This window comes from Annulohypoxylon maeteangense (assembly GCF_022496945.1).
Source record: "Annulohypoxylon maeteangense strain CBS 123835 unplaced genomic scaffold GGS22scaffold_2, whole genome shotgun sequence".
Taxonomy (NCBI): Eukaryota; Fungi; Ascomycota; class Sordariomycetes; order Xylariales; family Hypoxylaceae; genus Annulohypoxylon; species Annulohypoxylon maeteangense.
In genome coordinates this window covers 2,974,168-2,997,474 of record NW_025953249.1, presented here as the reverse complement: position 1 = coordinate 2,997,474, position 23,307 = coordinate 2,974,168, and the positions used below count along the sequence as shown (strand labels likewise).

The window sequence follows — 23,307 nt, the reverse complement described above, 5'->3', positions numbered from 1 at the left end:
TTTTTTAATGTTTTTATTAAATGTTATCGTTTATTTTTATTAATGATTTTTTTTTATATTATTTTTAATTTAAAAACGGATTAAAATAATATAAAATATATAAATATTATAAAAATATATTAAGTTTATAAAAATTTTATAATTTTTATTATTTTAAATAAAAAAGTAATATCGTATATATTATATTATTTTTAAAATATACGCGACATATTTATAACGGGTAATTTTTTATTTTTTAAATTATTATTATAAAGTTTATAATAATATTTAAATATTAAATTATTCATTTTAAATTTATATTAAAATTTATTTATATATTAAACTTATTTTAAATAATTTATATAAATTGTTTTATAAATAATTAATATTTATATTATTTTTTTAAATATTTTAAGCTTTTAAATTTCGTTAAAACGTTAATCGATTAATATTTAATTTATATTTATTACGGAAATTTTTAAAGATTTACTTTTAAATAACATTTAATTTTAAAAATTAATACGTAATTTATTTTTTATATAAGTTTAAATTAACTTATTATCGTGTTATATTAAAATAAAAATTAATATTAAAACTTTTATATGGAATTTAAAAATTCGATTAAAACTTTTAACATGAAAATATAAAAAATTTAAATATATTTATTTATATTAAAAATAAATAATTATTAAATATTATATTAAATTAAGTTAAAATTTAAGTTTAATAATAATTTATTCGTTTATAAATTTACTAAAATATAACGGATATTTATTAAATTTTAAAAGTTAAATTATTAAAAAAAAGTATTATACGATATAAAAACGTTTAAAATTACACGGTTATAACTTTTATAAAAGTTTTAATTATAAAAATAATTTTTAAAAGTAAATATAAATAATATTTAAATAATTATTAATTAATAATTATTAATTTAATTAATTATTATTATAAATAATATTATTTTTAAAAATAATCGTAATTTTTAAAATATTAAAACGTTTATTATAATTATATTTAATATATTTAACTTTTTTTAACTTTATAATATATAAATAAATTTAATCGGGTAAAATATTTATGCATGTTTTAATAAATACCGTATTTAATAAAACGGGAAAATGTTATTTAAATGTAATTACGAAATTTAAATTAATTTTAATTACGATTAAATTTCGAATATTATATAAAACACGAATAATATATTTTTTTATATTTATTTTTTTTATATTAATAATATCGAATAATATTATTTATTTAAATATAATTTAATTTTTAATTAATGTTATTTTAAATATTTAAGTATTTAAATAAATAAATAAATAAACGTGTTATATTTTTTAATTTTTAATTAAAAATAATAATTCGTTTATAAAATAATAAATATTATTTTCGCATTTTTTTTAATAACGATTTTATATTTAAGAAAATTATAAAAATATGGTTAAATAATTAATTTAACTTTTTTTTAATATTTTTAAACGTTATTTTCGAAATTTATAATTATTATAAGTAATAATAAATGTTTTTTATTATTAAATTTTTTTCTTTTTTAAAAAAAACTTTCTTTAAACGTAAAAAATATTAAATATATAAATAAACGAATTAAATTAATTATTAAAAGCATATTTAATAATTATTACGTTATTTTAATATTTATATTTCGATGAATTAAAAACGTTAAAAATTTAAATAAAAATTTAAAAAAAATACGTTAAACGTATTAGTTTAATATTATTTAAAAAATGGTTAAAAAATTAAGATTTTTAAAATTAATTAAAATATATAAATAATATTCGATAAAAATTTAAACGAATTTTTTAAAAATTTTTTACTTTATTAAGTATTTTAAAAAATGTTTTTTTTTTAATTTATATAATTAATAATATTTACGATAATTTCGTTCGTTTAAAATTATTATCGAATTTTTAATATAATAAAATTATTAAACTTTACCGTAAAATTACGATTTCGAAATGTTCGAAATAATTTATTAATTTTTTAAAAAAATATTAAGTTTTTAATAAAAATTACGTTAAATATTTTTATCGTTTATTTTTTAAAATATAACGTAAATTTTTTAAATATTTATTAAAAAAAATTAAGTTTTATAGTTTAAAAAAAATAAACGAAATTACGGAAAATATTTTCGATTTTAAGATTTTTTATTATTATACCGGGTATAATATTAAGTCCGTTTTTAAATGGTTAAAAAAAGGTTTTATATTTTAAAAATAAGGATTTTTATTAATAACGAATAACGAACGACTTAAAATAAAATTTAATGTTAATTCCGTTTTAAAATAATTTACGAATATATATATATAAAATATTTTTTTCGGTTTTTAATTTATATAATAATATTAATTATATAATAAATATATTTTAATAAGAGAAACCTTGGCCGCGCAGTATGGGTACATCGGCTGATCCGCGCAGTAACGCTAAATTCCGCGCTAGCGCATTCGAAAGGTACCCAGAACGCCCTCATTCCCTTCAATCCACTTTGATCAATTGTTTCTCCTTCACCAACCGTTCAAATCTAATATAATTACCATCATTCAATTGCTCTTGATCAGCTTTACTTTGAGTCTGAGTTGCATTTGCATATCTTGCAGGCTGACGGAGATATTGAAGGTTGAAAACATTCGGGCAGAGGGTTAGAATTCTAAGACTTCCGGGCAGTCTCTAACAAGGCCATTAACTTCAACAGGGCCTTCTGTGACGTCAGACTCGATGCAAGCTTGGAGATTAAACCTGGGAATAGAACAGAAAAAGCGCTTTTCAATGGTTATAATTATCAAACTTTTAAGTAGGAGTTCCCCTTGAAATAATTGATTGAAGTTGATTGGGGAGATAGGTGTTCCAGAAAGGTACATTGCGCAAAAAGTTACATTCTGCCACATAATAGATTGTATGGCGCTTAAAGTACCTTAAGCTATACCTTTTTCGATTTAGCTCTACTGCGCGGATGCGACGATGTACCCGTACTGCGCGGCCAGGGTTTTTCTTTAATAAATATATAAATAAAACGATTATTATTTCGTTATTAATATATAAAATAATGTGTAATTTATATTATAAAATTAAATATTTATATAATTAAATTAAATTTTATTTACTTAAATATATATATATTTATATATTTAAATATTTTAACGTTAAAATTATATTAAATAAATATTTAAGTATTTAAATATTTAAGTAATTATTATAAAATTAAATTAAAAGTTTTTATAAATATATATATTATAATTTATTATATATTATATAATAAATTATATTTCGAATAACGTCGTGTAAATTTATTTTAAAAAAAATAAAACGGCGGTAAAATAAAATAAAATTATTATTTAATTTAAAAAAAAAATAATATAAAAAAATAAACGATTATAATAAAATTATTTAAATTATATATTAATTTAATTATAAAGTTTTTAATAATTAATTATTTTATAAATTTTCACGTTTTTATATTAACGATTAAAGTTTATTTTATATTTTTATTTATTATTATTTATATTAACTTAAATTATTTTTTTAATTTATTACGTTAATTATAAATCGTTAAAATTAATATAAAAAAGATTTTATTTATATATTATTTAATAAATATTCGAAGCTTTTTAAAATTAATTATTAATATGTTTTTAATATTAACTTCGAATTTAATAAAAAATAATATTATAATTATAATTTTTTATTTTATTTATTAATTATTATAAAAAAGTTTATAAATTTAAGTTAAAAAATTACTTTTAAAAAAAATCTCATTATTAATAATAATATTATAATTTATATTATAAAAATTAAATTAATAAATGCGAATAAACGTTATAAGTTTATTAATTTTTTATAAAAAAAATTATAATTAATAAAAAATAATAACATTTACGTTTAAATAATTTTAATTATAATAATCGTTAATATAACCCGAATTCGTTTAAAAATAATAAACGTTTTTTTAAATTTAATAATATTATAATTAATAATATTTAAAATAAATTTAATATAATTAAAAAAAAATATAAATAAAAAATAAATTTAATTATTTTCGTAATAAATTAAATAAAACGGGATATTATTTTAAAAATAATAATATATATTTATTAATATTTTATTAATAATTTCGTAAGTTTTTCGATTTTTACGTTAATTTATTTAAAAAAATAACGTAAATATTTTATAAAATTTTTATTTAAAATAAAATTAATATATGTAAAATAATTAATCGAATTAATATTATTTTTAAACGAAATATAAGTTTTAATAATATGTTTTTTTAAAATTTTTTAATAAAAAATATATACTTTATTTTTTTATTTATTATATAAAATATTTTTTATAGAAAAAAAATGTAATTCGTAAAATATATTTAATTAAAATTATCGTTAAATTCGAAAATAACGGTAATAAAACTTATCGAATATAATATTATAACATTATTTATAATTATAAACGAAAATATTATATTATAAAAAAAAATAATAATTATATTAAAAAGTTATTATATATTATTTATATATTAATATTTTTAAAAAAAATATTATTATTAAGTATCGTATCGGAACTTGTTAATAATTAATAATGATTATTTTCGAAAATAATAATAACTTATTATAATAATTAAAATTTCTTAATATAATTATTATGTAAAATAAAATTATTAAAAAAGTTAAAAAATTATTAAAAAAGTTAAATAATTATTAAAAAATTAAATAATTATTAAAAAGGTTTAACATTTATTAAAAACTTTAAATATTTATTAAAAGCTTTAAATATTTAAGTATTTATAACTTTAAATAAAAAGGTAAATAACGAAATAAATGGTAAAAACTTTTTTTCTTTTTTATTTATTTTTTTATCCACTAAATTATATATAAGTTTATTTTTTTAATTTTTTTAATTTTTTTAGTTTTTTTAATTTATTTAATTTATTTAATTTATTTAATTTATTTAATTTATTTAATTTATTTAATTTATTTAATTTATTTAATTTATTTAATTTATTTAACGACTTATTTATTAATCGAAATATTATTTTATTTAAAGGTTTATTTAATTTATTTAAGGACTTATTTATTAATCGAAAATTTAATTTATTTAAGGTTAAATTTATATTAAAATATAAATGAGTATTATTATTATAATATAATAATGGTGGTGGTAATAGTATATATTTTTATGATAAAAAAAAAATATAAAAGAAAGAAATAAAAATAAAAACTTGTATGTGAGAGATGCAGGATAAGGGCAAAATTCGAAAAAAAAAAAATCTTAAGTTTTTTTATGGGCAAAAAGGTATCGCCAACCTTGTTGCCGCCTGGGTTACTTGGGTACCTGATCTAAATCTAAGGTTTTCCAATGATTGTTAAACCTTTTCAATGATTGTTAAACCCCTCCAATGATTCCAACCTCTTTCCAATGATTTCAACCTATTTACAATGATTATTTTTACTTTTACAATGATTATTTTTATTTTATAATGATTATTTTCAGGTTTCCAATCATTGTTTTCGACTTTCCAATCATTGTTAGCTTCTAGTATTTGCCGCTATGGTAGGTGGGCAATCAAGAACATCACTTTCTTTACAAACGACATCTACGGTAATGCAATAGTAGCTCCTTCCCATCTCCCAAACAACAAACATATCCAAGTACAACACTTATAAAGCATAACAAGATGATAAAAGCTTAACTAGAGATCTAGAGTCTAATGCAGGAACTTCCTCTGTGAGACCATTATCGTCCAGCGGTTAGGATGCCAGATTTTCAAATAATTCGAATTTGAATCCTCTGGAGACCGGGGTTCGATCCCCCGTAATGGTATTTTTTTTAATATTGGTAGTGAATAATTTTGGAGTTAATTATCTTAAATGGTCATAAACCGGTTTGCCTTTTTATGAAAATTGATTGTTTGAGGGTTGATGCTGGAGGTTCCCACTCCTTAGACAATGTGTTGCGGTTCCTATCAGCCAAACGGAGCAAGTTGACACTAACTCCTGTTCAGAACCCATATGTACATCTCAAAATCATAATCGTACGACATGGACCAATATCTATCATTATATCATGAGTTTGCATTCTGTATCTTATACCATATTTAGTGACTAAGATAACTGACACCCTTAACCATGTAAATGCATCAGTATCATAATCCATCCGTGGTTAACAACCCGGAATTCTAGGTCAAGTCATCAACCCGACCCCCATTTCCTCGCCCCCTAAATAGAGTAAACCCCTAGCGATTTCCCATCTCCACCCCCTAAACCTCATTACTAGGATACCCAACCTCCAAGCTCGGCAAGAACTCCTCCTTAATACTCCTCACACTAACGAACCGACTAACAATATTCACACTCCCCGCCTTATCATTCGTACCACTCGCCCTCGCCCCACCAAACGGCTGCTGTCCAACCACCGCCCCGGTGCTCTTACAATTAACATAGAAGTTTCCCGCGGCGTTCCTAAGCGCTTCCTCCGCGGCGCGGATCGCCAGGCGATCGCTAGCGAACACGGCGCCTGTGAGGCCGTACTCGCTCGTGGCGTCGACGAGCTTGCACGCCTCGGCGAAGGCGTGTTCGGGGCCGCCTTTCACGTCATCGTACACGTACACCGTGAGGATCGGGCCGAAGAGTTCCGTGCTGAGGAGCTTATGTGTCGGGTTCGTGGTCTGGTACACGGTCGGGTGGATGAAGTACCCCTTTGATCCGTCATACTTACCACCTGCCAGCAGCTCCAGTTCGGGGTCCTTCTTCGCGGCATCGATGACCCCGCTTAGCTTTTTGAAGCTAGGCTCGTGGATCACGGGGCCGATGAACGTCTTGGGGTCCCATGGCGCGCCGACCTGTAGCTTGTTTGTCTCCTCGACCAGTTGCGCTTTGAATTCAGGCCAGATTGACTTAGCTACGTATACGCGGCTGGTGGCGCTACACTTCTGACCTGAGTACTCGAAGGCGCCGCGCACAGTGTGAACGACTGCGTTCTGGATGTCGGCGGACGAGTGGATGAGGTGGAAGTTCTTGCCGCCGGTCTCGCCGACGATGCGAGGGTACCCGGCGTATCGGCCTTGGGCGACGCCTTGTCCAATCTGTCCAAACAACTGGCGGAAGACAGCCGTGCTGCCGGTATAGTGAAGTGCCGCGAATTGCTTATGCGCGAGCACCGTCTCCGTTACTTCAACCGGGTTGCCAGGCACAAACTGGATCACATTCTCGGGTAATCCCGCTTCGAGTAGGATTTTGTGGACGAGGTGGCCTGCCGTTACGGCGGAGTCGGACGGCTTCCAGATCACTACGTTTCCTAGGAGTGCTGGTACACCGGCGAGATTGCCGCCAATCGCGGTAAAGTTGAAGGGGCTAACAGCGTACACGAAGCCTTCAAGGGGTCGGTACTCCGAACGGTTCCACAGGCCAGGTGAGTTGTGAGCAGGCTGTTGCGCGTATAGCTCTTCCGCGTACTGGACGTTGAAGCGGAAGAAATCGCAGAGTTCTGCCGCAGCGTCGATCTCGGCTTGCCACGCGTTCTTGCCCTGACCAAGAATAGTCGTGGCCATGAGCTCGTATCGATACTTCGTAGAGATCAGATCGGCAGCTTTGAGGAAGACAGCCGCTCTATCGGCGAAAGGGAGGTTTTCCCATGCCGGTTTGGCGGCTAAGGCTGTTTTGATAGCTGTATTGACGTCGGATGGGCCAGCGAGGGAGTAGTTCGCTATCGCGGTTGAGTGGTCGGAAGGGTTGTATTGGGTAGATCTTCGTGATGATTTGATCTACTCAATAGGTCAATATATAGACAGACTAGGGTAGGAACTATACATACCTCTTTGCCTCCTATTATGAGCGGTATTTCTATGGCGCCCTTCTTCTGTTGAGCGGCAACTGCAGCTAATAGACCCTCTCGTTGCGCCGAGCCCTTCGCATATATGTGCTATGTTCTCTATCAGTCCCTCGACTCAAAATGACATTGATAAAGCTGAGAACCAAGCGAGATTTACTTACATTTGGCTCATTAGATACTTTTGGTATCTTGAAAGCAGCCAACGTCCGTCTAGCATTGGTCGTACTCAATGCTCTGGCATTTCTCGGAGACTGGAGAATTGGCAAGCATCTTGAACAGACTCTAGAGGATAGACTAGAGCTCTGTAATGCCCTCGCGAGGCCGGGAGTCCTCGGTGCGGACGACATGTCGAAGAGAAGGTAGAGGTAATTGTTACCAAGTTGAAGTTAAGTACAAGACCAACGCAATCCCAATTGCAACAGGACTTGTTAGAAATGAAAAAGCTACCTAGAGTGGGAAGAAGAGAAATGGGTATCTTAATATGCGGTTAAACTTTAACGACCAATTGCCACGAGAAATTCTGTCCAACATAGATTACTTATCACGCATTATAACTCAATAGATAGAGCTTCATCGGCGTTCCGACTCCGACGATAATGATGTATATTCTCGCTTTGTCGCGGCACAAGCGAATAACATTGCGGGGCAAAGAAGCTGCGAAGTTATAATCGAAAGGATTGGCCAATGAAAAGCCCGATAATTGCTGCGAACGAGCCGAATTCGGCATGAGCTCCTAACATTCAAACCGTTTACCAAACCGCGGCACACTAGTTCGATTTCTTACTTTGGCAGCCAGACCCGACTATTCTTCCAGACGTACTAGACAATATATTGCCGGTTAGAACCGTCCATCCCAAGTCCATACCCCTGGCTAAGTCTTGATCGTTACACATAGGCCTTTACTATTACCTAACATGTAAGTTCGTGGGATCGGATAGTCTAGGCATACGCAGACTTTCTAAATGATGGCGCAAGAGATGCGGGAAACCGTCCATTATTTGATCTTTGCCCTGTAGGCAGGTAGAACACGCTACAAACATGATTATTAGCAGTAGAGTATAAGAGTACCAAAACCACCGATGGGGGAATCTAAAACAAATGCAATGCAGCAATCCTCGTGGGTATTATTTTCTTATCCTCCTATTAGACGCAGGTAGACTACTATCTAATCCTAACGTCCTTCTCTGGCTAGACTCTTCAGTCAAGAATAAGGCGGATCGCGACTCCACCCTATTAAACACTTGCACTCGCGTGCTATCTTCACAAAACCCCATAGCAACCCGAGACAAACCGTCTCAAATTGCTAATAAAAACATCTTTATATGCACTAACGGCCAATCTAGGTTTGCCTTCATAGGGGACGTTCAGGCACATCGGGTATTGATCCTGGTAGCGATGGAATGCTTGTTGCGGGGATCGTACTTGCGGCTCCAGAGGTGCCCGGACGACTTTTGTGGGGAGTGAGATGGTGAGAGTGCGCGTTGGTTCCAAACCTGCCGGCCTCGTAATCAAGCGCCGGAATTGTCAGACCGTACGGTTCAGTTTTGCCCTCTTTGTCGTGCTGGTCGATTTCTATTCGTATGCACACATCGAGGCCTCCATCGTTAGTCTTACCGTGTCTCTCGAAATCGGCCGCCTTATGTTTGGTTCCCGCACCGAATTCTCCCTGGGATAGGAATGAGTGGCCGTTCTTTCCGTCAAATTTATTCTCTGGTGGATTAGCATCCGTCGCCACTTCAGCAGTGCTACCAACATCACCGCGATTATTTGGCGAATTCTCCGTGATTATTGAGTAGTTTCGACTAGGCATGGTGACATTGTTGGATGACCGTGTCTTGTTGGAAGTACCAGGATCCTTATCGAAGAGCGCCATGAGCGTTTCGTCAGTATCCGGGTCAAGATGGTGGATTTTGTTACGGCTTGCTAGCAGATTGGCAATGGCTGCTGGCGGGGGTTTATTGACAATGGCCGAGGAGATCACATTGACAATATAACGGTGATCTTTCTCGACAGGAATATGTAGGTTCGGGTTCGAGTAAAAGCGCCCTAGAGCTGCCAAGTGAACATCGCCTCCAAGAATGGTAAGTCGGACAGAGAACTCGGCACAGACTCCTTGGAGCCGGTGGATTAGGGCATTTCGCTCCTTCTTGTGGGTTCTAGCCGTATAGTGGTCATCTAAATCGTCAAGAAGATCCACACTGCCGTCGAAATGATTGAATACACCACCACCTGATATAACAATTAATAATCACCATTACTTAACTGGTACGAATTACTTACCGAACCCGAATCTTCTATTTAAGAATTTCACGGGAGCGATTAGAGGACTACTAAACACGTTCTCGAGCCACGTGAGTCGCTGTTATTGTTAGCAGATTATAGTGATACTTAACACAGATAATCCTTACCGGATACGCAATGGGGATACCTAATAACAGGATCAAGTGTCTGTAAGGCTGGCCAGTTGCTTGCGCTGCCCCGAGTTCTTCCCTTACACGGCCGAATATGAGATCGTATGTCTCCTCGTAGTTGACTTGATGTCGTGTACGCTCGGTACGCGCGTCAATGCCTAAGAACGCGATTCTGGCGCCAAGTTTACTGAACATATTCATCGAGTGCTGAGCGACGTATGGTCCAGGACTGCTACCTATGATGTAAGACGAATCGAAGGCCTGCGGTTTGACATACGTATCCACAAGTTGCTTTGGATCCTCCTCCGGTCCATGTTCCCCTGCCTTAGGCGCATCCGAAGTATATGTAGAAGCAGGCGGTGCTAGGTGATGTTGGAAGAGCATATAATATTTATGGGCAGTACCGCCAATGCCTCGGAAGACATCGCAATTCATGAAGTCGTTGACGTATGATCCGAAACCATCAATGATATCATGGTCATCCCAAATGTTTAGTTGAGGTATTTGTCCGTTAGCCGCCGCGAACGGCTCGATGGAATACCATCGAATGTAATTCTTCAGGTAATAATCGTCACAGGCTTCGCGCAAGCTCTCGGGGAAAGGAAAGTCGCGTCGCTTCTTTGGGTTCCCTATATCCGTCCATTCCCGTAGAGGTCCCTGAACACGGATACCATCGTTGTAGATCTGGTCACCACCTCCTATCATGACGTGGAAAGGTGATTTCGCGTGGTTCCTCATCACGTCATTCCATAATGCTGGTCCACTCCACGCTTCTTCGTCAGTGCCTACGCTGAAGCCATTGCATGAATGGAACATCATACGCATCGACTCGTCAATGGCAGGAACGAAGAAATAGTTGGTCTTAGGCTTCGTCTCGCTCTTGTAATGAACGTCGGCGATCGAATATGCCCACTTGGTTTCGGTGTCGGCGATGTCACAAGCAAGAGGGAACGCCCAGAACGTGCATCTTGGGTCGGAGTAGAGACAGATACCTGCAACATCAGTGCCGTGGTTGCTACGAATTGCATTGGATCCTGCCTTTTGCCCATTGACGGCTGAGCCCTCGTTAAGCAGACCCTGTTGTCCGCGAGCTACTTCTACGCGTCCGAGGTTTAGGATAGGCTGAAAGCTTTGAGTCTTGCCGCCACCTTTGGTAACAATTAAAACGCTACCATGCCAAGTCCTATTTTCCATACGTCTATAATTAAGCAGGGGACCGCATACCACCTCTTTCCCACCCTGGATAGCCGCTGCATCATGTACTCCGTCGGTGCCACCGACCACAATGGGCTGGTAGGATCCGTCCGCCGCCGCCCGATCGCCTTCGACTCGCTCCGAGTTTAGGAAATCGGATAACTCTCTCGAGTGGCCGCTGGAATGGGGATCTCGCGCCGCCTTTGCAAATGACGAAGATTCCTGATGTCTCCATTTATTGGCTGAAGCATAAGGGTTGCGCTGCTCCTCCTCGTCGAGGTGATGATCGTGTTCGTGTGCGGCCATAGTGTTTGCGACTTGAGGGGGCTGACGGTGGTTTCTGAAGTAGGCACCTGTTTAGAGGTTTAACTACAACAAAAACTGAGAGGGTCAATCAATTATAGGAACGTGGAGGAAATTCGTTTGTCGGTGTGTGGCTGATAATGCAAATGCTGACGATGCAGGAGATCTCAGGGCTGAGCTGCCAAGAGCTCATCAACACGAAGCTCGAGGGTAGAACGCGACAAGTTGCTTTGTTTGGGAACTTTTGGTGAAGCCCTACTATGTACGGGTTGGCGCACAATCAGAAAAATGACGAAAGACAAATTTCGGCTACATGCACCAGAATATGGGATATGTAAGAGGCGTTGATAAGGTAACGGGTTCTTGTAACAAGTTCGAGGGATCAGGGTATCACTTAATAAACAGGGACTCGACGTATGCCAAGACAACGACAACAAAGCCGAAGACACAATAGAAAGATGCAAGGAGAGAGAAAAGGGAAAAGGATACAAAAAGTGCCAATATATTAGGTATTACTAATTAGGATTACGTGCAGTGTTAGTCATTCGATCATCCAAGAATAGACGATACAAAAAAAAAGTCGACTCAACGGAAAATTGAAAAAGGAAGGGGGTTCTAAATAAAATTTTGGTTGAGATTGTGAGACATCGTGTGCCGATTCCGAACAATGAAAATCATAACAGAATAAAATCTCACGATCAGCAGTTTCCCGTTGTCATTCTTGGCCACTTAGCTATCAGCTAAAGCTACGCCTGCCTTAGCATGCAGACGGCTCAGCTCCTGATTGGACCGCCCTAGGAAAGTGGATGTATGGGATTGATTTTAAGTCGGTTACCACTGGTCAGTCATGAGCAGCAGGGGCAGTTACAATCCGACTTGCCGTGGTCATAGCTCTTTCTCTGGTTCATCCCAATTTGGAGCAAATAAGGCCCGCTAGCGTTACCACGTTGATCTGCAGACCGCCTTGGTACAGGACCCAGGCAGCCAGGTACTTCGTACAATAGTTTTTGTATCTACTATAGATTGACAGGGGAGGCCTCTCAGGCCGATCCAGCCTTGTCGGACTTTGAATGGAAGAGTTCTTGGCTTCCATTGAATCTGACATGATGTGGTATGATAGAGGATCTTGCAGCTGGATTGGTGCCAATAGACATAGCCAGCATCATTTGGCGACACGCGTCTGCATCAGGCCGGCCTAACATTCGTATCGTACACGGATATGCGGCAAGATTTATATATTGTAGGTAGGCACATACAGCCTCAGTCGAAGGAAGCACTGAGGTCTTGCAACTTGCAAGTGTGTTAAAATTCCCGGTCACCTAAGCTTTCCAAGTTTTTCTTGGTGCGGTTTCAGCACTTGCATTAGGCACATAAATTATTCCCCTACATCCAAGATGTACCTACACTAATCGCACTATTACACTTTAAGCTCTGAGGGATGACGTAGGTGCCGATTATTTGGGACAATTACCTCCCATGCCCATGTATACCTATTCGAATCAAATCGGGATGTTTGTCAGGCCTCCAATCGATGACCTTCCGTAAGTCAGATCGATACACTAGAATCTCTAAAGAATACAAGATATAAATATGTATGTGTTGAAGATTTCCTCGGCGGAAATTGCCGTAGTTATATACAAAGAGTATATACATAGTATGCAATATTTAACGCCCGTCACTCGCCGGTGGCGTCTTCTCCAGATCCTTTACTTGTACACTCTTCTCCAGCGTGCCCATATTCTTTAGCCTCTCAGCCCTTATTCTTGCCTTATCATCCATGTGCTTTTTAACGAGGTCGGCGCTAACCACGCCGCCTAGCAAGCCTAATAAGTGCGACGCTACGTCGAGATTGTGAGCCTTCTTAGAAATCAGCGGCAGAACATGCAGACCCAGGATCAGTGCGATGAAATAAAGCCCCTGAGGACCGGACATTGGGTCGGGCGGATACCCGAACAGTTTAAATTCATCATGCTTGTGTAGCCAAAAGAATGCAGCAATAATGCCATAAACTGCGCCGGACGCTCCTAGTGTCGTAAAATCTAGTCCTTTAAGTAGTACTAAATTTGCCAGACTGCCCATGAATCCTAGAGTCCCAGATGCGAAGTATATAGCAAGGAAGTTTCCTCTCCCAACGTCGTCATGAAGACGAGTGCCAAAGAACCAAAGCATAAACATGTTCATGGCAGCATGGCTAAGGCTGTGGTGGGAGAAAGTAGCTCCGATTAATTGTAAAGGTCGTGGCGTCGCAGCCACTACAATCATATACCGGTTTAAAATTCCCCATAACGGCGGCAGCTTCCAGGCAGCCCAGCACAGTAAATTGATCCCGATGAGAGCGAGACAGGTTGCTGCAGCTGGTGGTATATCCGGCCATAGCCTATTCGATCGCGCAGGTGGTGTGTACATGGCCGCATACGCTGCACACGCCGCGCAAACCAAAATAGTCATCGCGAGGGAAGGAAGCAAACGTTCCCATGCCTTCATTTTTGGAGGTTCTTTCCAGTCACTTGATGCGCGCTCAGTCCATTTTTGCATGCGCGGGCTCAACGCCTTAGGTTTCTCTTGCTGAGTTTGTAGCGTTCCGATATTTTTCAGGGCTTCCTCTTCCTCGCGCTTTCGTTGCTCCTCCGCTAGCCGCTTCTCCTCTGCCTCACGTTTCGCTATGTTCTTGGCTCGGATTCGGTCAAATTGGCTTTCTCCATACGGGGAGTCGCTTTTGGGTGGCTTTGGAAGCTTCCCTGTTGGAACATTCACTTTTTTCACATTCTTGCTAGAACGCGAGTCTTGAGAACTGGTTCCTCCGGGTTGCTGCTCAACATTCTCTTTTCCCTGTTGTTCCTCTAAATACTTGAGTTCGTCTTCGGCTCGTAGACCAGCATTGATGATCTCGTCCACTGGGATGTTTGCGCGCAGATATTTTAAGGCCTTCGCTTGATCGGAGTCGTTGAAATGAGCCGTGTTCACCCGTAGATTCGGGTCTTCGAGAGTACCAGCTACTCTACGACCATGCAATATTCTTAGAAGCTTGTTGGCATTTTGGGCGGTAATGTGCGATCCGAAGATTTTCTGAACCTCCCTCTGGTTGAGATCCTCTTTTCGGAAGGGGAGTCCTTCGGCGTCTTCGTATGAATCGGGTAGGCTTATGTATTCGGTGATCGCGCGGAACCTAAATAGCGTTCCAACAGATCTCCTAGACGAAATATTATATGAGTAGCGATTCGCAAGGATTCTTAGTGGGCTATGAGCCCCATTGCTGCTATATCGAAAGCATGACGTTGAAGGATTATGTCTCGTCGAAATTGAGCGAACGGTAGAAGAGATGACCGATTTCCCGGATTTGCCAGTAATCGCCCGCAAGCCAAGGCGAAAGCTTGACGGCGGAGCAAATGAGGGGAAAATAGGCATGGTACCCAATTCATACCATCATGTCACTAAGTTCTTTTTATTCGTGTGCGATCCATGAGGTTTCCAAAGGCGGTTTTGGCCTAAATTTCAAATATGACGCCGACGAATTGGAGAAATCTTCATTATCACGGATATAACTTTTGAATTTCAATTTGATAGGCACATGGTAAGTTCCGAGTAGCGGCAAACTCGGTAGATGACTAATCCTCCGCATCGGCACACTAACTTCTCGCATAGTACAATATTTGTGGATCCCATTGCTATATGCATTCTTTTGTATGTAATCTGGATTCAGTCTTCTCCCTTCTCAACACTTCAATCCCATTTTGTCGTGTTCAAGGAATGACGATCCTCCAATATAGGTCATTTATATATACTGATTCAATCGATATCACCCATTGGAAATCACAACTCTCCTATATTCGATTGATCCTGAAAAGCCGCCACCGGGGAAGCATCGAAGTTCCTGATCACGTCATAATAGAATCTCACAGCTTCCATATGTGAAAACATATCCATTCGCTCATCAACAGTGTGGGCATTGGCGGTGTGTCCCTGACGGGTAGGGGTCCAGCGGTAGATATTGTGGCTCAAGTCTGAGGTATATGCTATCAGCAACTATCGATAAGTAGTTCAAAGGTTTTACTTACTCTGGTAATGACGGGTATCTGTGTTGCCAGTCATTAGTTCTCCTACTGGAACAACTTTGCCATCTTCAAAAGCAAAGCTGTGTTGGATTGTCCCCGAAAAGGTATCCCAGACCGGCCCGAATGTGGGGGAGACTGGAGCGACCAAAGTAGCTTGAGATGAAGTGAGTATGAGCGAGCCGTTATACTCTACTTCGTACATCGGATCAATATCGCCATCTTCGATATTTTCATACAATTCGAAGTCGGGGTTATTATCTTCCCCCTTAAATGCAGTCACCGAAAGCCCGAACTTCTTCACAATAGGCTGAAGCTGCTTTAAGATGTTGGCCTTGACTGCCGGGATCGAATCCTGAGGCGCAATGCGGTGGTTGACACCGATCTTAATATACTCAGGCATGGCATTGATTTTCACTCCTCCAAAGAAATAATCAACTGCTTGAGATGTTTGTATGCGGTATTGGGTAGCCCGGTCGATCGTTGCCAGCTCCTCCGTCAATGCGCTCAAATCCCCCTTGTTTATAAGGCTGGTGATATTGGGTGCCGCATCCGGTGAGTATCTCGCTTGGCAGACGAAGTGATTATATATCGGTGAGCCTTTGATGAGTTTAGGATTCCATGGGTTGGACTCTAGCTGATTAACAAATTCGGACATTATGCCAATACCCGTATGGGGGAATGGCGTCGATGAGTGGCCTCCGTTGACATAAAGTTCCAACCAGATGTCGACATGGCCTTTCTCCATCACAGCAGGAAGCGCATCTATATAGCATTGTCAGTTGAACGGCGTAGGTTATCATCCCCTCCAACATTACTCACATAGTGTATCATTGCCAAGTAGTTGTAGCCCCATTCCTCCTTCATCGAGAATCATGTCAATTGACTTAGGGCCATATCGCTCTTCTAGGAATTTCCCGATATAGCCCGCACCTCGACGGCCTGAGCACTCTTCGTCAAATCCAAGCGCGACGATTATAGTTCGTCTTGGTACCCATTGGGGATTTGCCAGTAAAGTATCCAACGCGGACATGAGGCCAGTTAGACTGTTCTTGTCATCCGACGCGCCTCGCCCCCATAACCATTGTCCATCAAAGTGAGCCGAAAATGGCGGATATTTCCAAGTGAAAACAGCATTGACAGGCACTACATCTTGATGAGCAGCTAACATAATTGGGTTGAGCGCAGGCTCTGTTCCTTTGATAGTGTAGACTAGGCCAAACGTGTTCACGGTCTCGCGGTCCATTCGAAGATGTCTATGAACATATGGTTAGCTAAGGGGACTAGTGGATAGGTAGTAGTGTATCAAAAAGCACTTACACATTGGGGTATAAAGCAGCAAGGGCTCTATGTAGATCGAAGAACACTTGCCATCTGTCGTCCTCGCCAGGTTCTCCACTATCATCGTACGAAATAGAAGGTATCTTTACAATGGTAGCATGTCTTTTGACTTGGAGTTGTAAAGCCTCATCACTGGAGAAGATATCCCGAGCAGCGGGTAAGCCATCTTTTGAAGGGTCTAGCACTGATGGTAAATCGCACTTAAAATCCGTCGGCGCAACTCCTTCGAGGATCTGCTGAGTCTCATCATAAAGAACTGAACGGCCTAGAGTGACTGTTGACAAGGTGCCGGCTACGAGAGCCAATTTAGACACGATCATTATGCCTATTGTTCGAGAGCAAAGAGCATAAGGCGAGTTCCAATAAGCCTTTTCCAATAGCTAAGAAAGTACAAATAGGACCCTGAAACTTGGCGGCGGGAACGAGAGGCGAATATGGAGGTTTTACTTCATCCAACTATCATAATTGTGCCCTACCCCATCCTCCGGATGTAATTTATACATATTCATCCTGTGGGGGATGGCCATTGAACAACTGTGAATGGCCAATTCGAATAATTATGAGGTTATTCAATGGAGATAAGATATGACAGCAGGTAATTGTAGACTAGGGATATTCCGACAAACAGGGCTCTTATCGCATCATTCGAACTTTCCTTGAACAGCCGAAACTCCAATTGCCCAAGTTGGAGAAAGATACGACGAGGTTGTGGCGATCTTGTTTAGAGTTCCATTCCGAATATCGGTTGTGACCGATGGCCCGCATGCCCCACATCTGTCGTAGCTATGTACATGGCCCAAGCTCCAAAGCTCTTCGAAGATCCCCGCAAAAAAGTTTCCCGATTCTCTTATCGATTAGGCAGCTCATCGTCCCCCAGCTTTATAGGTACATAGGTACATGATGTAGGCAACTTCTGTATTGCGACGACTTCAAACACCCATCAAGTTCAGAAGAATTCCTCAAACTTCCTAACTTCATAAAACAAACTACTGAGCACATATTTAAATTACATAAGGGTGTAAAGAAACATCATCATGTCGTCCGAGACACAACCCATAGACCCAGCCCGCTTCGCCCAAGCCCTGAAGGATCTCTCAGCCGAAAGCCTCGCCTTAAAGGTCCTAGAGCTGCGCAACGCCATAGCTCACCTCGACTACTCCAACGCCGAGCTAAAGCCTTACGCCGATGGAACGGCCCCGTCGCTAGATCAACCGCAGGGCCAACCCGCGCAGCCGGACCAGGACTGCATCGACGCCATCACCGAGAACGAGGCTGTGATCGCGCGCATGCAAGACCGCATCGACCGCATACGTGTTGAAGTCGAGAGGCGCGGTTTAAGCTGGCGCGAGCTCCAAGGAAAGCCCGACGAGGAAGAGGCTGCGCCCACCAACGGCGGTGACACAAGTTCAAGCGCAAACTTGACAAACGGGGTTAATGGACACGGAACTGGCGGAGAGACTGCCCATGCGGCGTGGCGGGATGGCACTTTCCAGACGGGAACTATCAGCCAGTTAGGAGACCATGAGCGTGAGCTTCTCAGACAGCTGGAAAGCCGAATACCGCCTGCGGATGACGATGAAGATGACCCAGAGGGTGGCATGCATCTATAACTTATGTGCCTAATTTTCGGCGCTCTTTAGATCACAAGAAAAGGGGGGGCAAGTCAACCTTCTTAATGGTTTGATCTGCAGTCATTGGTGGCGTTAAGGACTCGGGTATGATTTCAAGAATTATCCCCGATAGGCATCGGATGCATTATGTGGGGTAGGAATGAATGAGATGACCATAAAGGGTATGCTCTAGGTATGCGAAACAAACATTACCGTCTAGTAAGGCTCCGATAAAAAGAACTTATTTTCCTATTCAATGACTAGAAAAGATGCTGGCATCTGGATAGCCATACCCCGTGTTTAATTTGTAGCATTGAATCTTTCTCAACCTCCTTTTGACTCAAACTAACATACCAATAGGTCTTAATTGCAGCATCCAAACTCATATCACATTCCATATTCGAGCCAAAGAGAATACAATAACTTAAATATGCGCTCTTATTTCAGGTCAGGTCTTACAAGCTTCAAAGAAGCGATCAATATATTATTAATGAAAGTTCATCCAGAAGCACTAAGGCTATTCCTAGTTACTATAAAAGTGTTATTCAAACTAATATAAGCTAATCCAGTCCCAAGGAAGGAAAACCGATTGCTCGAAGAAAAGTATGTCTTATTATCTGATCCATCATCGGACAAGACCACTAGATTGACTACCATCTCAATCTCATCATATAGCAGGACCTGCTGAATTGGATAAGGTTGAAGTATATGTACCAAACCTTAAGATGACGAGACTCCCTCTTTAACAGCTTCTGTCACTAACATCCTCCCCTTTTCGCAAATACTTACGCAAAGACCACCCTTACCCCCTTACTATCCCTTCTCGTCGCGGTAACAAACAGGTCGTGGTCATACGTAACATCATCCTCAGTCGTCTCGTACAGTCGCATATGCGGGAACACCCGCATCGCAAAAGCCGCGGTAATAGTATACATCTCGCAGAGCGCAAGGCTATATCGGCACACACCCGTCAGCAATCATATCCACAAGTCACCACAGCCCCAATTTCAGGGGCCGGGCAGTCAATCAGTCATCGAGCAAAGGGGGATTCAGTCCGAACTTACTTCATACCCAAACACATCCTCGGGCCCTTCGAAAACGCCATCTGCCGCCTCTCCATCTCGCCATCCCTCCTCCCCTTCGCATCGAGCCAGCGCTCGGGTATAAACTTATACGAGTCCGGGAACAAGCTCTCATCATGATGTATAAGCACCGCACTCATCCCCACCGCATACCCGCGCGGAATCACATGCTCGACCTTCTCCCCGCGCCACTCCCCCTCATACACCAAATCCTCTTCACGCGCGATCCGCGCCGTCCGCAAAGACACCCCGTACGAGAGCCGCAGCCCCTCCTGCACTACCGCGTACAGGTACGGCAGCCGCTCTAGCTCCGCCCACGGCGGCAGGTTCGTCGGGTCGGGGATCGCGTTGTGGAGTTCGTCTGCGAGCTTGGCGAGGGTCTGCGGTTGCGAGAGCAGGAAGTAGGTTATTACTGAGAGCGTCCAGCTGCCGGTCTCGGTGCCCCCGCCGAGGATGGTGAGGGCTTCACCGAGCAGACGGGAGGGCACTTTTTCCGACGCGGGAAGGTTCGAGTCGAGTAGTTCCTTAAAGATTGTTGGGAGCTTCTCGTCGGTGGACCCGGCTTCTGCGTTGGTTTTGGCTTGGGCGATTTGTTCGGGGATGTCGATCTAAGGGTTGTGTTAGTGCTGGTGATATATTTCCTTGTATATGGGGTATGAGGAGGCGCCGCTTACTCTCATGGTCTTGATGAGTATGGCCATATCCTTGGGTAGGTAATTCAGAAACCTGTATGCCGTCAGCACATTCGGTACTACTCAAGGGTATCCGTGGGAACCTACAATGGCAGCGCGAGGAAGATGTGTTTCAAAAAGGGGTAGAAGCGGAAGAGATACAACGTCTTCAGAAGCGCGTACAACGGATTGCGAAAGTTTGGCGTCCACCCATCCTCCAGCGACAGGAAGCCGAAACTCTTGCCGAAGCAATATTCTGATATGACGTCGGACGTAAAGGAGCTGTATGCGTCTTGGATTTCAAACGGTTCATGCTTGGCTCCCTCAACGATAATCTTATCGCAGAGACGCTGGGCGTGTCCGCGGACATGTGACTCGTACTGTGCGATCTGGGGCTTGGAGAAGAACTTGATTAAAGGTGACCGCCGAAGGCGATGGTGGTCGTGGTTCAGTGTCATAAAGCCGGATCCTTCCCAGCTATGTTTTGTTAGCGACGGGTTATGTTCTAGGACAGGACAGAGAAAGAGGTCTTACACTGAGCCCCTGGACTGATGAGGTGGTTTATCACGCTTCCTACCACCCGCCGCATAGACGAAGTCAACAAACTTGAAATCGTTACAGTGGATCTCGTCTGGATTTATACGGACGAGTGGGCCTGGGTTCACTGTTAACATATACATCATCCCTTTTTCATGCTTAGTCATGTATAAAGGGTTCGGTACCATATATCTCGTGCATTCTTTTGATCTCATGAGTATATCGCCCAAACTTCACAAAATCATGCCAATATTCTGGGAAGTACGTGGCCGCCGCCAACCTGGGACCCGGAAAGCGGCTGAGAGGATGGAATGGAGAAATGTTCCATGCCGCTCGTAAGAGCTGGTAGACTATCCAGCCGTAAAGAATGAGAAGGGCATTACGAGCTGTCAGAATCTCAGCCACTCCTTCACGTGAGGGCAACTTGGATAACATATCGTTAACAAGTGTCATGTTGAATTTCAGAGGTTAATCAAAGCCAAGTGATTAATCGATGAATTAGGTCATGTACCTATACAGCAGCCATTTCATCATCGAGCCACTGGCTTCTGGACCATTATATATATGCTCTCTACCACACTCAACTCCCACTGCTGCGGGGGTTATGCATGGGATCTAGATCAGTTAGATAGACACCGTGTGGGAAGTATCGGCACTTTCGTTGTAGAACGTCGCAGCCTACTAATCTACAACGATGCGGTCGGCAATCTCTATGCTTGTTCAGGTAGTATTTCACGACGCTACATCCATCGCCCTTAATCAATAGCATCACTCTGAATCATTATCTATTCGCAAAGCGCGCAATGAAGTTAATCCTCATGACTAGCTTGATTATAGTGTCCAATCGATCGCAATATGCTTCCCGTAGATGCATTTGAGGTATTACACATCTATAGTCAACTAGGGTTGTCATCGCTAGGGTGGTCTTCTGACATCAACACCCAGACGTGATATTGTATTGGCATAGGTTCGTCGAACGGGATCGCTATCACTGACGCGATAAACGGCAGAGATTCTCGCGAATGAACGCAAACCGGTGAAGATAGCGGACTGAGAGACCCACGTTAGAATAATACACAATCACGTATAACTACCACATTAGATAGGCGGAAGACTATCCCATCAATATGATTTGTAGTCGTTCAAGCCACAATATGTTCTATGTAGGTATCCTGTTACGTTGACTTCAATCTCACATATACGACTTATACTATTATGGGTCTATCCTCCGAATCTGCACTCTACTCTTCATTACCTACCTATGCAATAGCCATGTCATATTCACCGGGTATCTGTTCAGCTTTTGGAGATGGTGATATCGTGAGGTAATTCTGCGCAGAGCCAAGTGAAAAAAAGCAAAAATCCCATTAAGGAATGATAACTGATAGCTTATAAATTATGTGTAACCTGAACAACCGGAGGGATATGTAAGCCTTGTATAACCGAGTGGAAGATGAATCAAACAGTTATACAAGGTAGGTAGGTGTGTAGTATCCACATACCTGGTATATATCTAGATAAGGTATAGATTCATATGTACATCATCGGTTCAGCTTCCATTTTATTATTCCGTAAGCGGAAATAAGACTGCGGCTCAAAGTCACCTCTCCTAATTCTTATACAACCAACCAACTCACTTAAATAACTGGGTAACGATGACTGCCAACTGCTATATTCATTAACCAAGCTCACCGACTCCCAGAAGAAATAGAAAATTCCTTGTTTAAGTATACCTAGGTAGGTATCCTACCTATATTATATGTAATCTATTTTATCCATTTAAACTACCTATGTGGCTACATTAGGTACATTATCGCATCACCACCAAAGCGGGAAGATACCGACACGGGATCTTTAGGATTGTGGCTTAAGATATATTGCATAGAATAACATCACCGGCCTCCTGGATCGGACGGGAATCCATCAATGATATCAAGATCCCTACGATTACCGATGGTCTATTGGTTCAGGGAAGCACTCACAAAACTCGAAATTAATTGCCAGATTAGAGATATCTCAGACATAAGACATGCGTTAAGTCCATCATTCAAACACTCGAAATTTATGTTAACGGACAGCTGGTCTGATGCTAATGTACTAGGCGCCAACCAAAAAAGGGGCCATCAAAATTTTGTCAAACGAGGACCGAACCAAACGCCTTGCAAGCCTGCAAATGCGACCCCTAGACCAAAGTTGCCATGCATTTTGAAGAAACCGTGATGTAACAAACCGCCCGCTATTTCTACAACCACCTGACCATGCGGTACTATCCGCCTGGTGAAACCCTAACTTGC

At 39.8% G+C, this 23,307-nt stretch overlaps 6 protein-coding genes and 1 non-coding gene across 7 annotated transcripts; 2 read left to right on the top strand and 5 right to left on the bottom strand.

Annotated features, from left to right (window-relative positions):
- Positions 1–5,717: 5,717 nt before the first annotated feature.
- Positions 5,718–5,808, top strand: GGS22DRAFT_t14. Its single transcript has one exon. It is a non-coding gene; the product is annotated as a tRNA-Glu (tRNA).
- Positions 5,809–6,028: 220 nt separating this feature from the next.
- On the bottom strand, positions 6,029–8,442 carry GGS22DRAFT_153876 (delta-1-pyrroline-5-carboxylate dehydrogenase 1). Its single transcript, XM_047959935.1, has 3 exons — positions 7,977–8,442; positions 7,798–7,905; positions 6,029–7,747 (listed from the first exon to the last, which is right to left on the bottom strand). The coding sequence occupies exons 1-3, from the start codon at positions 8,160–8,162 to the stop codon at positions 6,245–6,247; spliced, it is 1,797 nt and encodes a 598-aa protein (XP_047823262.1). The 5' UTR covers positions 8,163–8,442; the 3' UTR covers positions 6,029–6,244.
- A 412-nt stretch (positions 8,443–8,854) lies between these two features.
- GGS22DRAFT_71021 (uncharacterized protein) lies at positions 8,855–11,982 on the bottom strand. The gene is made up of 3 exons (XM_047967876.1): positions 10,224–11,982; positions 10,096–10,174; positions 8,855–10,044 (listed from the first exon to the last, which is right to left on the bottom strand). Exons 1-3 carry the CDS (start codon positions 11,724–11,726, stop codon positions 9,167–9,169), a joined length of 2,460 nt encoding a protein of 819 aa, XP_047823261.1. The 5' UTR covers positions 11,727–11,982; the 3' UTR covers positions 8,855–9,166.
- Positions 11,983–13,315: 1,333 nt separating this feature from the next.
- On the bottom strand, positions 13,316–15,214 carry GGS22DRAFT_153874 (uncharacterized protein). The gene has a single exon (XM_047959934.1). It carries the CDS (start codon positions 15,126–15,128, stop codon positions 13,389–13,391), a length of 1,740 nt encoding a protein of 579 aa, XP_047823260.1. The 5' UTR covers positions 15,129–15,214; the 3' UTR covers positions 13,316–13,388.
- A 75-nt stretch (positions 15,215–15,289) lies between these two features.
- GGS22DRAFT_153871 (carboxypeptidase S) lies at positions 15,290–17,785 on the bottom strand. Its single transcript, XM_047959933.1, has 4 exons — positions 17,093–17,785; positions 16,595–17,028; positions 15,779–16,537; positions 15,290–15,724 (listed from the first exon to the last, which is right to left on the bottom strand). Exons 1-4 carry the CDS (start codon positions 17,431–17,433, stop codon positions 15,534–15,536), a joined length of 1,725 nt encoding a protein of 574 aa, XP_047823259.1. The 5' UTR covers positions 17,434–17,785; the 3' UTR covers positions 15,290–15,533.
- Positions 17,786–17,804: 19 nt separating this feature from the next.
- GGS22DRAFT_70992 (uncharacterized protein) lies at positions 17,805–19,252 on the top strand. Its single transcript, XM_047967875.1, has 2 exons — positions 17,805–18,916; positions 19,084–19,252. The coding sequence occupies exon 1, from the start codon at positions 18,148–18,150 to the stop codon at positions 18,721–18,723; it is 576 nt and encodes a 191-aa protein (XP_047823258.1). The 5' UTR covers positions 17,805–18,147; the 3' UTR covers positions 18,724–18,916; positions 19,084–19,252.
- Positions 19,084–21,828, bottom strand: GGS22DRAFT_153864 (cytochrome P450). Its single transcript, XM_047959932.1, has 7 exons — positions 21,199–21,828; positions 21,011–21,131; positions 20,585–20,953; positions 20,480–20,531; positions 19,788–20,413; positions 19,230–19,674; positions 19,084–19,170 (listed from the first exon to the last, which is right to left on the bottom strand). Exons 1-6 carry the CDS (start codon positions 21,464–21,466, stop codon positions 19,509–19,511), a joined length of 1,602 nt encoding a protein of 533 aa, XP_047823257.1. The 5' UTR covers positions 21,467–21,828; the 3' UTR covers positions 19,084–19,170; positions 19,230–19,508.
- Between the last annotated feature and the right edge of the window lie 1,479 nt (positions 21,829–23,307).